This window comes from Vulpes lagopus, chromosome 2 (genome assembly GCF_018345385.1).
Source record: "Vulpes lagopus strain Blue_001 chromosome 2, ASM1834538v1, whole genome shotgun sequence".
Taxonomy (NCBI): domain Eukaryota; kingdom Metazoa; phylum Chordata; class Mammalia; order Carnivora; family Canidae; genus Vulpes; species Vulpes lagopus.
The window spans coordinates 52,067,675-52,084,853 of record NC_054825.1 but is presented as its reverse complement, the minus strand read 5'-3'; the positions used below and the strand labels follow the sequence as shown (position 1 = coordinate 52,084,853).

General features: G+C 48.7%; 1 protein-coding gene across 1 annotated transcript in view; it reads right to left on the bottom strand.

Annotated features, from left to right (window-relative positions):
- Positions 1-16,276, bottom strand: part of LOC121484282 (cartilage intermediate layer protein) — a 77,585-nt gene extending 61,309 nt beyond the window's left edge. The window contains exons 1-3 of the mRNA XM_041743288.1: positions 15,582-16,276; positions 3,330-3,467; positions 754-960 (exon numbers count right to left, since the gene is read on the bottom strand). Coding sequence (XP_041599222.1) covers positions 754-960; positions 3,330-3,467; positions 15,582-15,755 — 519 coding nt within the window. The 5' untranslated portion in view covers positions 15,756-16,276. The remainder of the gene's footprint in view (positions 1-753; positions 961-3,329; positions 3,468-15,581) is intronic.
- Positions 16,277-17,179: the final 903 nt, after the last annotated feature.

The window sequence follows — 17,179 nt, the reverse complement described above, 5'->3', positions numbered from 1 at the left end:
AAGGTGGTCTTTATGGTTAGCTGAACCTTTCCTCCTATACCTCACTAAGGAGCAAAACACAGCCAGCAGAGATGGGTGCTTGACACTGTTTTGACTTTTAAAAAAGGAAGAAAGAACCTCTCTTTGGAGCATTCCTCAGTTTTTCCTAGGACCGGCTCTGTGGGACTGTCTCCTCCTAGACAAGAGCTTCTCAAACTTCAACGTGCATACAAGTCACCTGGTGAGCCTGTTAAAATGATCTCTGACCAGGTGGTCTGGGGTGTGCCTGACATTCCACATGTCCAACATGTTCTCAGGTGACATGGATGCTGCTGGGCCAGAGACCATGCTGAGTTGCGAGGACTGGCTACACACTGAAATCACCTGGCTATTAAAGCATACTGTTAACTGGGCCCCATATCCAGAGATCCTCATTAACTGGTCTGGGGATGCAGTCAAGCATTGGGATCTTTAAATGCTCCCCAAGTGATTCCAAATGGGAGGCTAAGGTTGGGAACCATCTTTAAATCAGTACTTCTCAAACTGTAATCAGTATGGGAATCACCCGGAGATCTTGTTACAATGCAGGTCCTAATTCGGAAGGTCTAGGGTGGGCTCAAGAATCTGCCTTTTCTCGGGTTCCCAGATGCTGGTGCTGCTATTGGTCTACAGATCACACCTGAGTGGCAAGGCCTTTGCGAACCTCTCCCCCCTAGCTCCCACCAGCAAATTCCCCAGGGTTCTGACCCCCTTGTCAGCAGGCTTAGGCCCCACCTTGTTCAGGTGGCAATGCAGCCCATTGTGGATGATGGAATGGAAGTTTTCGAGGCGGCTCCCGTGGAAGGCGTAGATTAGGTCCCGTTCTCCTTTGGTCTCATAAAATTTGGCGTTCGCTGGGTTGGAGTATTCAATTTCAAACAGGAAGTCCGGCACTGGGACAGGCGTGTGAGGGGCACCAGTCAGCTTTTGGATCTTTTCGAACTTGAAAACATGTAGGAAGTCAGTTTTATTTGGGAAGGTAGTTAAGATGTGCTGCCAAAATGGCCTCCTAAAGCTTTGGGCTTACCGCCTATGGGGAAAGCTTATAGCTCAAGACTGCTTTCCTCAAATACTGTTTCTCCCTATACCAGGCTGCGAAGTATGGACTACTCTCCTCCTCCTAACTAAAGACCATCTCTAATTTTCATAACACTGTCACATCCATTTCCTGCATTCCATCTTTACAATAATCTCAGGAGGTAAAGGGGTGTGACCAATTGCAAAAATGGGCAAAACCTTATCCCCCACCCCCAATCCTTGTGACTCTGTAGGTAGAATTCAGGACTCCTATCAAGAAGTGGCATCTACTTCTCCACCCCTTGAATCTGGGCTCGGCCATGTGACTTGCTTTGGCCCTGGCAATTATATACCAAACAGAAACTTGAAAGGGCTTGCCCTTTACCATCTGTTGCTGGGAACCCTTCCTTGCCATGGGTGCGAGCCTTGCTAGCCCTCAGTAGGATAGAGGAGGAGGGCCCCATCCACAGCAGCCGTCCCAGCTAAAGACCCAGACATGTGAGGTTACCCTAGATCATCCAGCCCCATCCAGAAGAACAACCCAACTAACCCATCGAATCATGGGAGACAATCAATGTTGTTTTAAGCCTCTAGGTTTTGGGGATGGTTTGTTATGCAACAAAACCTAATTGATACAGAAGAGTAAGCTCTTCCTGAAGGGCAGTAATCCTTTTCAGGGCAGAGAACACATCATTTCATTGATTTCTAAATACTAAGTCATAGACCAAAGCCAGTCTGTGATGAAGTTTTCTCTGGGTTGTGATTAAATGAGAAAAATAAGGACCATGTAACAGATATGTTTATATTGCTGTAAGCTTGCCTTGACCTTTTGTCATTTTTTTGAGGCCATCCTCCTTTTTTGTATTAAAACATCCTTTTATAAAGTGATGATACATGGAAGCCCAATAATATCCTTACTTGGGCACAATAAAAAGCTGATAATTCTCACTCCATATGGTGCCAACACTCCATATTTTAATGAAATTTAACTTATTTATAATTAAAAGTCAAAAAGCCACTGCCTTATCTACAACTACTTTACCTATAGTACCCAACATCTAGTAGATACTTGATACCCATATGAGGAATGAATAAATCTCAATTTAGCAGATGACAAAAGTGAAACCCAGAGATAACCTAGGAGTTAGCAACCCAGCCTGGACTTGTATATGGATCTTCTGACTCCCACTGCAGGGTTCTCTGTGTTACTGACCCTTTACCAACACAGGTGGACATCCCTAGACACCAGAATCTGAGATACCAAATTCTATGCCAGTTGAGGAGGATTTTTGTGTTTAGCAGGATCTTGTAAAATGAAATGCTCTTAAATTTAAATTGATAAAGTATGGGGTGCCTGGGTGGCTCAGTCAGTTAAGCATCTGCTTTCATTTCAGGTCATGATCCCAAGGTCCTGGTACTGAGGCCTGCGTTGGGCTCCCTGCTCGGTGGGAAGCCTGCTTCTCCCTTTCCCTCTGCCTGCTGCTCTGTCTACTTGTGTCAAATAAATAATTAAAATATTTAAAAATAAAACTGATAAAGTAAAGAATACAGATAAACACTGCTGTTCAGAGGAAAGAGCACCAGATCTGGGATCTGCCATCTATGCTCTGGTCCTTGTCATCCCAGCCAATGCCCAGGAGATCCTGCCCAGGCAAGGGAAACCAGATTATGGAATGCCTGGTCTGCACCAGAAACTGTACTGGGGGTTACATACTTTCTACCATAGCTCCCCTCTCTCGTAACTATTAATATTCTCAATTCACAAGTAGGGAAAAGGAGACTTAATACTGGATGAAAGTGGGATTTGATGTCAGAGCCTGAAGTTTTCCATGAACCAGGTTCTGCCTCTCTGTTTCCCGACAACTGGATGAGGCCAGTGTTTCTTGAGGTGTGGTCAAGGGCCCACCCTTGTTGAATTTACCTGGGGTGCTTGTAATACCCAACATTTCCCGAGCCCTTAGTACATGCTCTAAGGCATTCTTCTAGATGGGAAAATTCATTCAATTCTCACAGCCAGTTCCCTGGTGGAAGTATACTATTACTACCCCCATTTTATAGATGAGGAGACCGAGACATGGAAATGCACCCGGTGGCCTGCTCTAGGTTTATGGTAACAAGGAGAACACAGCCTAGCATTGCCACATGCAAGTTCCTGAGCCAACTCCAGACAGAGAATCAGCATCTCTCAGGGCAAGGTCCAGGAACCTGCATTTTCAGCAAGCTTCCCAGGCCATTCTGGTGAACAAGGAGGTCCCAGAGCCCGTCAGCCCTAGGAGTCTGCTGTCAAGTCTCACCTCTGACTTCCCTGCACTGTGGACTGTCAGGACCTTTGAGGATAAAATCCAGCTCACCAGGTCCCTGGCCCGTAGGTCTTTGTCTCCAGAGGACTGGAGAAGTTCGTTCAGGTTGGGTAACTTGCTGGCATCTGCAAGCTGAAGTGAGGAAAAACCTCCATTAGTAAGGATCCTCAACAAGATGATAACCCGGCGCCCTCTCATGGTGAGGCCGGCAAACCGCATGTCTTTCGTGTTTCAAGTAATTTCTTAAGAAAGGTACAGGGCAGCCCCGGTGGCTCAGCGGTTTAGCGCCGCCTGCAGGCCATGGCCTGATCCTGGAGACCCAGGATCGAGTCCCATGTTGGGCTCCCTGCGTGGAGCCTGCTTCTCCCTCTGCCTCTGGCTCGCTCTGTGTCTCTCATGAGTAAATAAAATAATAAAATCTTAAAAAAAAAAAAAAAAAAAGAGAGAGAGAGAGACAGGTGTACAGGTCTGCAATCCCCTTTCCAAACTCCAAAAGCTCTGAATGCTAAAACACTGTTTCATAATTCATTTGGTACAAAACCTGAGCTGATGTGAGGTTAGTTTAATCTTTACTCATCCCACTTCCTGTTACTACTGATGTGATACCTTTTGCTGCAGTAATATTAATGTCTGATGATGGGAAACCACTTCACTGGAGGTGTTACCAAACAGGTGATATACACAAGCTTGGGTAAAGAGTTAAGGAAGTCTTTTCCCCTCAACATGAGTTAACACCCTGTTAACCTGTCTCCTGGAGACCAGATGAAAGTAGTGTGGCGGGGATCCCTGGGTGGCTCAGGGGTTGAGCACCTGCTTTTGGCCCAGGGCCTGATTCTGGAGTCCTGGAATCAATTCCCACGTCGGGCTCCCTGCATGGAGCCTGCTTCTCGCTCTGCCTGTGTCTCTGCCTCTCTCTCTCTCTCTCTGTGTCTCCCATGAATAAATAAATGAAATCTTTAAAAAAAAAAAAAGTAGTATGGCAACTATATACATAACCAGGCAACATTTGCTTATGGTCAAAATGACCCACAATGGTAAACTGTACCTGGGTGGGAAGAAACTATGAGTGGGGAGTTCACGGCTTGGGGTTTCCCTAAGTGTGGTGACTTTTTGTGAGGACCCCAGCAGCTATGTCTATGGTGTTCTCACAAGGGAGCCCAGCCTCTGTGGCACATGGGGCTTCATCGAGGCCAGACCAGGTCCGGCACCCACGCATTCATCTCCTTACTCCTCAGCCACCACTCTCAGGGGGCAAAGACAAGCTCCTGGACCTCTGTGTGGGCCCTTGCAGGGACTTGTGCAGGAACAGACACCTGAAGCTGCCCTGTTGTGAGCTGTGATGTGTCCGAGAGCCTTCGGTCTCGGGTGCCGCCTCATGTGAATGGCGTCAACGGATTAGTTGTATGGGTATAGCACATCATTACCTTTGTAAAATAGGACAGAATCTGAATTTTGAAACACATTTGGTGCTGAGAATTCTAATAAGGGACAGAGGACCCCAATTTACAGATAGCTACAAGGTATCTACAGCTTTTGCCCAGAAATTATACCTCACTAGAAGCCCAATCTGTCCAGTACGGCATTTAAGACACTGCAGACTGGTGCGATGTGAACATGGCTTGGGTTGTACCACCTCCAAGCTTTCCTCATTCAGTCCCCTGGGATGCGCCTTCCCGCACCTCTCCTAACCCAGGCACCCCTCTCCTACAACACCTACAACTCTCAGTTCCAGTACTCCCTTCTCAGTATGGCCAAGACTCCTAAAGGCCAAGGACTGTCCGGTGTTTTCCTAATTCTCTTTCCTGGATGTAGAGGAAAGAACAGAGAGAACCGAGTTTGAATGCTTGCTCCTTAGGGAAAACACTGGACTTGGCTGCACCTCAGTCTCCTCTAACACAGAATCCCAGCTGCTTCCATGTCGAATTGCTGAGAAGATAAAAGAAGGTCACATTTCTTTCACATTTATGTTTCCATTTCTTTTCTTTTCCATTTTTTCTAGAAAGTTGGTTGTTGCTAACCTTGGGAGTTTTATTTCCTAACTTGGTAGCTGAAATTCAGAAATATCTCAAGACTACTTTATTCCTATCTCTATTTTCAAAGATTCAATCACTAGCGTTGAACTTCTAATAGAGCTCTCTACATGCCTTGTGGAGCATCAATGAAGATCCAGTTAAAAAACCATGGATGGGGTGCCTGGGTAGCTCAGTTGGTTAAGCAATCAACTCTTGATTTTGGCTCAGGTCATGATCTCAGGGTCCTAAGATCCAGCTCCACACTCAGTGAGCAGTCTGCTCGGGGATTCTCTCCCTTTTCCCCTGTTCTCATGCACACATTCTCTAAAATAAATCTTTAGAGATACACACATACATGCCATGGATGTGTGGATGTGTAAATGCTCCACGAGTATGGGACTACACAGTGGGGAAGGCAGGAAGGTAAAGAATTATAACTGAAACCTACTCATTGCCATTAACAGAAGTGGATATTAACTACTAAGAGGACCAGAAGGGACTTTTGCTTGGCAGGGCCTGGGGGAATAGGGGATGGTCAGGAAAGCCTCACAGAGGAGGTGCTGTGTGACCTGGGCTTAATATGCAAAGGTGCAGAAGCAGGAAGATGCAGCCTGTAGTCAGGGAAGAAAAAGGCAACATGGTGAAGTATGCAGGCTCTTTTCCTAGGCAGCCTGGGTCTTAACCAGGGCTCTTACGTCCCCACTAGTTGTGTGACCTGAGTGAGTTGTCTGACCTTGAATCCTGTGTCTGTTTCCTCAAATACATAATTTGGAGAATAGTAGCCACTTCATGAGATCCCTGTGAAGGTTAATCAGGTTAAACAAACATGGTGTTTAGGACAATAGGAGGATCTGAGTACTCTACTGTTAGTGGGATTGCCACAACTGTCATCATTAACCGTAGGAGGTTCCAGGTGGCTGGAGCTTAGAGTGTGAGGGAGGGGTCGCCAGTCTGTGAAAACCCTTGACATACCTTGGGGACCTTCAGCTTTGTTCTGTAGGCTATAGAGAGCCACGGAGGGTACCCTCTGGTGGCCATCCTGCCTGCTGCCTACACAGTCCAGAGAACACCCCCAGCAGCCTATAGCTTCTGTCTTTCTTTTCTACTCCTGGTCTACGCTTGTTATCCCAGAGCCAGAGCTAAGTCTTCTCTCCCACGATTACTGTCCCCATCACTCTTATTCTCAAATCCCACCTATGAGCCACAGCCCTTGCCAATAGTCCAGACCTGGGCAGAGGGAGACCGCAAAAGGCCAGTCTGCTAAGCTAGGCTGCCTCTAGGGGTTCAGTCTGGGAAAATGGGAGAAATCCCTCCTAGCTCCAGGCTGGACATAGGCCCCCACTGAACTCCCCTTCCAGAGCTCAGGCCCTCCCACTGCTGCCTGCCCAAACAGGGCCACTATGTGTCCCTGCTGATCACTTTGTCCCTACTCTTTAACCTTTCAAGGGCTACCCTTATGTCCATTTCGCTTTTCAAGCTACTCTAAAAAAGAAATCTGCTCCAAAAAGTTAATAGGATTCTTCCTCTTGACCAAAACCTGCCTGCATTTTGGCAGGGCCTTTTGGGAACCAGGCATACAAGTAGGGTTGCCAGATAAAATACAGTTTTCCCAAATAAATTTGAATTTCAGATAAACAACAAAATCCATTTTTTTTAGTGTAAGTATAACCTATACAATATTTGGGGCAGGGGTGCCTGAGTGGCTCAGCCGGTTAAGCATCTACTTCGGCTAGGATCATGATCCCGGGGTCCTGGGATTGAGTCCCTTGTTGGGCTCCCTGCTCAGTGGGGAGTCTGCTTCTCCCTCTCCCTCTGCCTGCCCCTCCCCCTGCTTGTGCTCTCTGTCAAATCAATAAATAAAATCTTTTTTAAAAATAAAATATTTGGGGCATACTTGCACTTTCAAAATTATCTGTTGCTTATCTAAAATCCAAATTTAATTTGGTGGCCTATACTTAGTTTGCTAAATCTAACAATGCTTCCTTTAACACAACCCATGGATATCTGGTCTGCCTCAGCCTCTCTGCCTGACAGCGCCTCTAACCACAAACTTCTCATCTACTGCCCTCATGCTATTCCTCAACTGCCCTGTGTCTTTCCTTTTTTTTTTTTTTATAAAGATTTTATTTATTTATTCATGAGAGACAAACAGAGAGGCAGAGACATAGGCAGAGGGAGAGGCAGGCTCACACAAGGCACCCGATGTGGGACTTGATCCCAGGACCCCGGGATCACGCCCTGAGCCAAAGGCAGATGCCCAACCACAGAGCCATCCAGGCGTCCCGCCCTGTGTCTTTCCTTTATGCTTCTGCAGCTGCTCAGCATAACATTTCACAGGGTCTTCAGGGCTAGCCTAAAGTCACCTCCCCTGTCCCTGACCACCCTTGATGTCTCTGCTCTCCCGTGCTCTATGTGGAATCCCACATTGGTACTTGACTCCCTGGGGCTACCTCAAATGTGATTGGGACAAATGCTTCCTGAGAACCAACCACACCTCATGTATCCAGAGACTCACCAACTGGCCTAGAACCTGGCACAAGTTCAGAACAGCTACTATTTATTGAGGCCTGATCATGTACCAGGAGCTGGGCTAACTGCTGTGCGTGCATCTCATTTTATCCTCGCACTGGCCTTTGCTAAAGGAGGAGGGGACAGATTTGGAGAAGCTAAGCACCTTGCCCCCAGGGTTATGCAGCTATTGAGTGGCAGGGCAGAGACACGAAGCTAGGCAGCCTGATTTCAAGTCCATTCTCCATTATCCTCTCCTACCAAATCAATGGAGAAATGTATTTATTTATTGTAAAGATTTTAAGTAATCTCTACACCCAACGTGGGGCTGGAATCCATAACCCCTAGATCAAGAGTTGCATGCTGCACTGACTGAGTGCAGGCACCCTTCAATGGAGAAATATATTATGGACTAAATATTTTAGCCCAAAGGAGCAATTCTGGTGGAACTTTAAGCGACTGCTTGGGAAGCTTATCAGGTATGTTTCTGGAGACTATGCCCCACCCCCTCTGCCAAATAATACAACCATCATAGCTAATAGCTGACTAAGCCCTGTCAAAGGTACAGAGAAAGATGTACCCTACAGTATGGAGCCTCCATGTAGACAAGTTACAGTGGAAGACATTTGCCAAAAACTTGACTGAGGAGAGCAAGAGTTCAGGAAAGAGGCAGGTATTTCTGGGGGTTCTGGGAGAAGGCAGAGGGAAAGGTGTATGGAGTGGGTAGGACACAGTGGTGGAGAGGGTTCTGAGAGGTAGAGCAGATGGCATTCCCAGTGGGAGAGAACATGGCAGACAGGCAAAAGGTGGTCCCAAGCTCAAATGCCCTCAGAGCCAGACAGGTGATGAAAACGAGCATGGGAGGCGTCCAGGAAGGAGTGCTGAGGAACAAAGGGCCCAACCACCAACCCCCAGCTCCAGCTGGTTTCTGCCCATGGGTAACTTCTAGCCAGGCTATGGAACCTCAGATGTTTTTCTTTTAAAAAGAAATGTGTAAGATGCTGCTTTTTTTTTTCTTCCCAATTTCTAGTCTAATGGAACAAATAAAGCCTGTCACCCCAACAGACTCCACTTTTGCAACCTCTGCTCTGAGAAATAAAGAACTGTTTAGCTGGAGAAGGGGTCCAGGAGCCTAGACAGGGCCTGACCAGTGGGCAGTACCAGGGGTTTGAGAAAGGAAATCTCTCAGGAAAGGTAGTTCGGGTGACTGAGAGTACAAGGGCAAGGAACCAGAAAGGGAGGAACAGAGCAAAGAGAAGACCAATGACCCTGGAAGGAGACAACTCACGTCATTGCTTTGAATCAGGAAGTGACAGGACAGCCCAGTGGACACTCTGCAAACACCCAGATCATGATCTCCTGATGAGGAAGCCCAGGAACCGGTGTTTACAGCCACTGCCACAGGGGATTCTTATTATCAGGAAAAGGTGGGGATACTCAGGTTTAGATATTAATCAATGTTGTCCTAAAAGGGCAGGCAGCAGGAAAGAAAGAACACCTGAAAAAAAAGCCAGAGGTCTTGATACTAGATGTGGGTGGAGATGCTAGAAGGGTATGAACCAAAAGGTACAACCAAGGTCACCAGCCTCCAGGGCCAAACAGATAAAGTAACACCTGGAACAGTGGCGTGGGCGGGACGGGTGGAAACGAAGCTGGGGAAAGGTGGCCGCCCCAGTTATACACAGGTATACCTTGCTTTGCACAAACCTAAGGTCTGAAAAATCCAGATTCACTAAAACAGACTAGGGGGCAAAGTTTACTTTATAGGAGAACTCTTCACAAAAAGCCTGGGGTCCCTGTAAAGGAATGGTTCTCTGGCTACATGCCACCATTATCTAGGAGCTGGAGGGTGGTCTACCCACCAGCACAGACTGATTAGCTGATGGTGACAGAGATGATAAGATACCACTGAGGTGTTAAGAAGATTAAACGAGTTCCATGTAGAAACAGTTCAGAAAGTGCCAGGCAGGTAGCAAGCACTATTAGTATCATATAAGCATTAGGTACTGTATTATTATTCATCAAATGCCCCCTCTCTCCTGCTCACCAATTCAATAGGGGAAAGCCTGCATTTCTGGGATGTTGGGAAGGAAGGAAGTAGTCTGTACTAGAAGAATGATGTCATCCCTGGGGTCTCCGGATCATCATCCCACAGGCTGAGCCATCTTTCTAGCCACATACCCACCCACAGTCACGCCACACATCTACGCCTGATCCAAATCTTTTCTTTATCTGTATACTTTTCCCCTCTATTCTTCAGAGACTATTCCTGAGAGAAGGGAACTAAAAAGGTAACCCAAAAGACTGAGAATTTTACCTTGAGATATCACATATGTACCTAAATGGACACTTAACGGGCTGGACTGAATAACTGTAATCATTTCCTCACTACCCAGCACATGAGTGCTCATGAAAATGATCAACAGGAAAATCTTAAAACTACATAGTCTCTGCACATAAACACAACATCCCAACGCCCAAGCTCCACCTCAGAGATTAAATCAGAATCCCTAGAGGGAGGGCCCAGACATCAGTATTTTTCAAAGCTTTCCAGGGGGTTCTAATGTGAGCCAAGGTGGACGGTCTTATAAAGAATGACCTCCCCCAGGCAGCCCGGGTGGCTCAGCGGTTTAGCGCCACCTTAGGCCCAGGGTGTGATCCTGGAGACCTGGATTCGAGTCCCACATCGGGCTTCCTGCATGGAGCCTGCTTCTCCCTCTGCCTGTGTCTCTGCCTCTGTGTGTGTGTGTGTGTGTCTTTCATGAATAAATAAATAAAATCTTAAAAAAAAAAATGACTTCCCCCAACAAATGTCAATATTCAATTTCTAATCTGAAAATTAGCATCAAAAGCCTCACTTCAAAAAGTTTGTTACCCTTTGACCCAGCAATTTCACCCTTTGGAATTTATCTCAAGAGAATAACTAGAGATATAAACCACGATTAATGTAGAAGGTAATTTATCATAGCAATGTTTATAAGAGTAAATTTTTTTAAATTGTGAAAGATCCCAGAGGAAAGACTCCTCTAACTGCAGAGGGTGGAGGCAGAGAATAAGATGAGGTTACAGTTAGGTCTTAAAGGATTAAGGAGAGTTTGTCTGGACAAAGAGGGAGATAGCATGGAGAGGACAAGCATTCCCTGGGGTTAGGACAGAGAGAAGCTTATTTATGTATTAACCCAGACATTGGGGAGTCACCTTGGCTAGAGAGCACAAGCCACAGACCAGAACCAGAAGAGTCAATCAGCATAGTTCATCCCCCAAAATAGTAGATGGGAATGGGGGAAGCCGGATACGGGGCCTCTCAGACTTCACACTGCACACAAATGCCAAAGGATCTTGTTAAAATGCAGGTATTGAGTGGGTTTTCCAGGGTAGGCCTGCATTTCTAACTAGCTCCCAAGTGCTGCTGCTGCTGCTGGGCCTCAACCACACTTTGGGTGGCAAGGGGCTAGAATTAATACCAAGGAGCCATTCCCCCTGACTTCCTATCCCCCGAAAGGATCTTCAGGCTCATGGTGAACCAGAGCAGGATGTTTTCTAGGGGAAAAACAAAACAGCTGTGACACCAATGACAAGATCCTATGTAAAGCGACTCTGGAATATAAACTGTGCCCAGGATAGCTCAACCTGAAGTTCAGGGGTCAATGGTTGGGGCTATAGGACATCCCAAGTATCTTAGAGATTCTGTGACCTGATAAGAGTTTAGCCAACCCTTTTCCTAAGGAATAAGGTTACAGACCTGTCCTCAGAGGCAGAGGCAATCAGCACATACCTCATTTGATTCCTCAAAACATCTGACAAGGACCTCTCAGGCCAGGCCCCGGGAATAAAAAGAACTCCCAGGGCAAAATTAAAGTGCTGACTCAGAATAGAAATGTCCTCCAAGGGATCCCTGGGTGGCGCAGCGGTTTGGCGCCTGCCTTTGGCCCAGGGCGCGATCCTGGAGACCCGGGAATCGAATCCCACGTCGGGCTCCCAGTGCATGGAGCCTGCTTCTCCCTCTGCCTGTGTCTCTGCCTCTCTCTCTCTCTCTCTCTCTCTCTGTGTGACTATCATAAATAATAAATAAAAATTAAAAAAAAAAAAAAAAAGAAATGTCCTCCAAACAAGGCACCTGAGAGATGATTTGGGACTTTGCGGCCTGGGACAAACTAAGGCCAGAGCCACACCTAAAGCCAAGAGCTTGGTTCAGCAAGGGGATGTTATCAGGAAAACAGTCAATAAAGTAATTCAGCCAAAGATCTGAATTTTGGAAACTGCAACACATGTGTTATAAGTGTGTAATGACACCTCACAGTGGGGAGAAAATTAATTAAAAGGGGCTGAAAATAATAATTTCACATTATTTTCAAGTGCTCTTACCTAACGATGAGGGACTTTTTAAAAAAGATTTTATTTATTCGTGAGGGACACATAGAGAGAGGCAGAGATATAGGCAGAGGGAGAAGCAGGCTCCCCGCGGGGAGCCTGATGTGGGGCTCGATCCCAGGACCCCAGGATCACAACCTGAGCTAAAGGCAGACGCTCAATCACGGAGCCATCCAGGTGCCCCAACAATGAGGGACTTTTTCAGAGCTACATACCTTCCTTCTTTAGGTAACCACAAAATAATCCAGAAGGCCAAGTCCAGGCCTGATTCCATTTTGTCTAAAAGCTAACCTTTGAGGGGTGCCTGGCCAGCTCAGTCAAGTACAGCACAGGGCTCTTGATCTCAGGGTCATGAGTGCAAGCCCCCCATTGGGGGTAGAGTTTACTTAATAATAGTAATAATAAAAAGCTAAACTTTAAGTCAGATACCAAGGTCTAGATACCAAGTCCTCTGCATCTTTTCTATAATTCATGTAACATGTGGCAAAATGGAACCTAAAGTATATTTATTTAAGAATAAGTGCATAACCCCCAGCAGTCATCGCGCCAGGCCCTGCCTGGGGAAGTGGCCTTCTCCTAGGAAACTGCTCACTAAAACCATGCTTACAGAGAGCCAAGAAGCTGCAGGGCCTGGGCTAGTTTCTAGCCACTCCTTTATATTCTATGTTATACTCCATACTTCCTATTGGGCACCACTGTGAGGGAAACTAGCCCAGGCCCAACATCTAGGGAATATGACGGTGGAACAGGATGGTGGGAACCTGTCCATGTTTCTCCAGTGGCCCCTGAGAGAAAGGGTGTCCCGGCTAGAACTGGCACAATAAGCCCCAGGCCTAGATAGTCGGTCCCTATAAAGGAGTGGCTATTTCAGGTTCTCTGAGTTGCCAGTGCTCTCCTAAAGGATTATAGGTATGGGAGGAAGGAAGAAAGTGCCTTAAACTGAGAGCACTGATACGGGGCGGGGGGATGTGGAATAGGGTGAGCAGCTCTGTCAGGGACACTTTTTACTTTATCGCTATCAGTTGTATTTTTTTATAACAAAAATATATCCAACCATTGTTTGCATAAGTAAAAATAAATTTTTAAAAAGCATGAACAAATAAAAAACAATGCCAAAGCTCCCTTTGCTTTTATCCCGTATTTGTCAAACTTGATTCTGTCTGCCAAGACCTTCTAGCAGGAAAAGCACACAATGAGCATTCTTGTCCATGTGGATGTTTCTTGGGAAATATTAATATGGTGCATGGTGGGGCACCGTCTCTGGTGAGTTTTGTTCCTCTGACCCTAATCTCTCCCCTCTGTCCACCTCTCCTGAACAGATCCCTCTCTCACCCTGCCACCCCAGGGGTCTTTCAGGAATGCATCCTTGGGCACCTGGGGGGCTCAGTCGGTTAAGCGTCTGGCTTTGGCTCAGGTCATGATCTCAGGGTCCAGGGATGGAGCCCCACTGAGCAGGGAACCTGCTTCTCCCTCTCCCTCTGACCACGCTCCACTTGCACATGGCACATGTTCTCTCTCAAATAAGTAAATAAAATCTTAAAAAAAAAAAAAAAAAATGCATCCTGGATCTCACCAATGGCCTCCTCTGTCCAAGGGTAAAATCAACACATCTTGGCAAGACATGCCCAGCTCTGTATGCTCTGGTCAACCTCATCTCTTCCTGCTCCCCATGACATTGACACTAAAGTACAGACTTGTCCTTCTCCATAAGTTTCTGGCTTTCTGCCCATCCTGTTACTTCTCCTGGAATACCCCTTTCTTCCTCTCTGCTCCTCAAAACTCCTCCATGTCTCTAGGGCCTCAGCATGGCATCAGCCATGGCCCTTACTTAGTGCTCCTTGATCCCAGTCTACTGCCAAGGAATGGGATTCCAGCTCCGGGCTTCCATGTTATATATATATAGGCTTACCCTATATATATAGTACAGCTGAGCACACTGTTGATCTCTTCTTGGGTCTTTAATTCTATATCCTTAGCACCTGGCCCACAGCAGACGCTCCGTATCTCCTGACAAAACTGAAGGAAGTTTCATCCCCAAGGCTCTGATATCATAAACTCACAAAACTGACTATTTATTTGAATTTTCAGAACAAACCATAGGGGATGTCAGTTTGCTTAACTTTCTCCAACCTCCTGCTCCCTGTACCCTGAAATGCCTGTGTACTGTGGGCAAGGTGCCCTCAGCACATCCCTGGCCTGGGCTGCAATGGACAGGGTAAGGGCCACGAGGCTGGGCTTTGTCCCTAGACCTCCTTTGCTAGTGGTAGCAAAGAGGGAATCCAACCCTGACCATTTCATCAGAGAAAATTCTAAACATCTGTTGATTCTAAACATCTCCCTTAACCTGTTAACACGGTTCATAACATTGATTTTTTCTTTTTAATGTTTAACTAATTTTGATTCCTGGAATAAATCCACCCTCTTAATAAGGAATTATTCCTTTTATACATTGCTAGATTCAAGATCCTAGTATTTTATGGAGAATTTCTACATTTATACTCATGAGTGACACTGGCCTATAATTTTGCGTTATCCTTATCAGATTTAGATGAAGGTTATATTAGCTTCTTTTTCAATATTCTGGAACAATTTTACACAAAATAAAACGGGAAACACTCATTCCCTCATTGTTTGGTAGAATCCGCCAAGGAAACCAGGCAGGCCTGGTGTTTTGAAGGGAAAAATCTTTGACTACTAATTCAACACCTTTAATAATTATGGTCTATTTTGATTTTTCTATTTCTTACAGAATCAGCTTTGGTAAATTATATTTTTTCTAGGCAATTCCAAATATTTGAATTGCAAAGACAACTGATTATCTGGAATGCTGACCCTGACCCAGAAGTGAACTCTGTAAGAAATTAAGTTTGCCTTGTGAATCTGGAGAGCATAACAGCTGACATGAGTACTGTTATGTTACAATTTATAAAAGTGCTGCCCATATATTACCTCTCTGAAGATCAAGGTCTGGGAGGCTTTGGGGATTCTTGGTGTCTGATTACTTGCAAAGGGATGGGTGGCTAGCTTCCCAACTACCCATGCTTCCCAGAAGCATCGGATTCAGATCAGCCCCCTACTGCTGGCCATGCTAGGACATTCTGTGGAGGCCTGTGCAACTACTGAATTCACTCTTGGGAGTCACTTGTCATTAACACGAGGAAGCAGCCACCAAGAGCCTTGGGGGTGTCGATGTTAGGGTATGAGTGAGTGTTCCGAGTTCGCAGAAACCCTCCCCAAGGCCAGGCTGGGAATGCTAAGTCTGGGGGGCTGGCGTGTTTACTAACCCGGGTCCCCAGGCCACGTGGCCGGGCCGCCGAGGGCAGCGCGGGGTCGGGTGGGAGGGAAGCGCACTCACCAGGGCCTCAAAGTCCTTGCAGTCGTGGCGGGCGTAGGCCGCCGGGAAGGGCCGCAGCGCCGAGTCGCGCTTGTAGCTCTGCAGCGCCGAGGCGAAAAGGCTGCACCGGAGGTCGGCGGCCAGCACGTCGCGGGCCGCCGCCTCCCGGACGGCCGCCCAGCCTGCGGGCTGCATCCCGGGGGGCGGCGCGTCGCCGGGGGAGACGGCCGGGGGCTAGGGCCGGCCGAGCCCAGGGACGAGGGCCCGAGGGCGCCGGGGTTCCCAGGCCCGAGGTGGAGCGAGGCGGAGGGATGACAGGGGCTAGGGCGTGCTGGCGGCTGGCTTCGGCGGGGGAGCCCGGCCGGTGGAGGAGGGGGGCCCGGCCGGACCTGGGGTCAGCGCGGGGGGGGGGGCTGGGGATAATGGGCCCCGTGGGGGGGGTGTCCCAGGCTGGGGGAGGGGCTATGACATGGGATGAGACGACAGCGGCGGGAACGCGCTGACACGCGTCCTCTGCAGGGGCGGGGGTCCGGGGGGGCACCCCCAGGGAAGCCGGGGAGGAGCCCCTCTCCGCGCCGGGCGAGGCTGCCGCGCGGCCGGCGCCTTCCTGCTCCGCCTCCCGCCCCGCCCCGCCGAAGCCCCGGCGCCCCCGGCGCCCCGCCAGCCGCGCGGCCGAGCTCGCGGCGCCCTGCCCCCGGGCCGACTCCCGCCCGGGCCGCGCGCCCCGCCTACCTGCCCCCACGCCGCTCGGCGCTCCGCCCCGCCGCCGCCCGCCCCGCCCGCCGGGGGCCCCGCGAGCCCGCCCCGCCCGCCGGGGGCCCCGCGAGCCCGCCCGCGCCGCCAGGTGCGCCCCGGGGAGTCGCCCACGCGGCCGCGCGCCCTCCAGCCAGAGGCGCGGGGTGGGAGCTGACCCCGGCGGCCTTTGACCTACCCGTGGATTTGCCTTTGTGCCGCGCCGCCGGCTGAGCTGCTTGGCTCTTCCCGGGGAATTGCTACGACCCATGGCCTCCCTCCTGAATCGGTTCCCTCCGAAACGGACTGAGCACAAGGAGCCAGTGAACACCCAGGGAACTGCGCCCCAGAGGGCTGCACTGCAGGCCCAAGGTCCCACAGCCAGAGGGCATGGACCCCGGCATTCACATCTGGATCTGAAAACCGAGAGACCTCTCCTCTGCTTTTTACAGAATTCACTGCGTTGCTCAGGTCTCTGGCCTCTCAGACGAGGTGTTGTTAGCAAGACCCTTCTTTGGGGTCCTCTCCGAAAAAGAGCCTGGAGAGACAATTAATGGGGGAGGCAGGAGGGGAGGGACTAGACTCCCATTCCCTCTCCCAATTCACAACCCCACTAGAGAAAACCCCAGTTTGGCCTCATGGAAGTTGAAGCACAGGAGTTGCCTAATTCCTAGACCAAGATGTCCCTCAATACCCTGGCCCCCACTGCAACACTCCAGCATCCTCTGAGAGAGGAGCTTCCCCTCCTTCCCCATCCAGGCTACGCTGGGCTGCGGGTTCAGAGAAGAGGTGGTCCATGACTTTGGATCGTATGCACGACTTTGGGAGGAAGAGCAATACTGGGCCTCCAGACACCACAGGGCATCCCAGGCCAGGTAATGAATGTG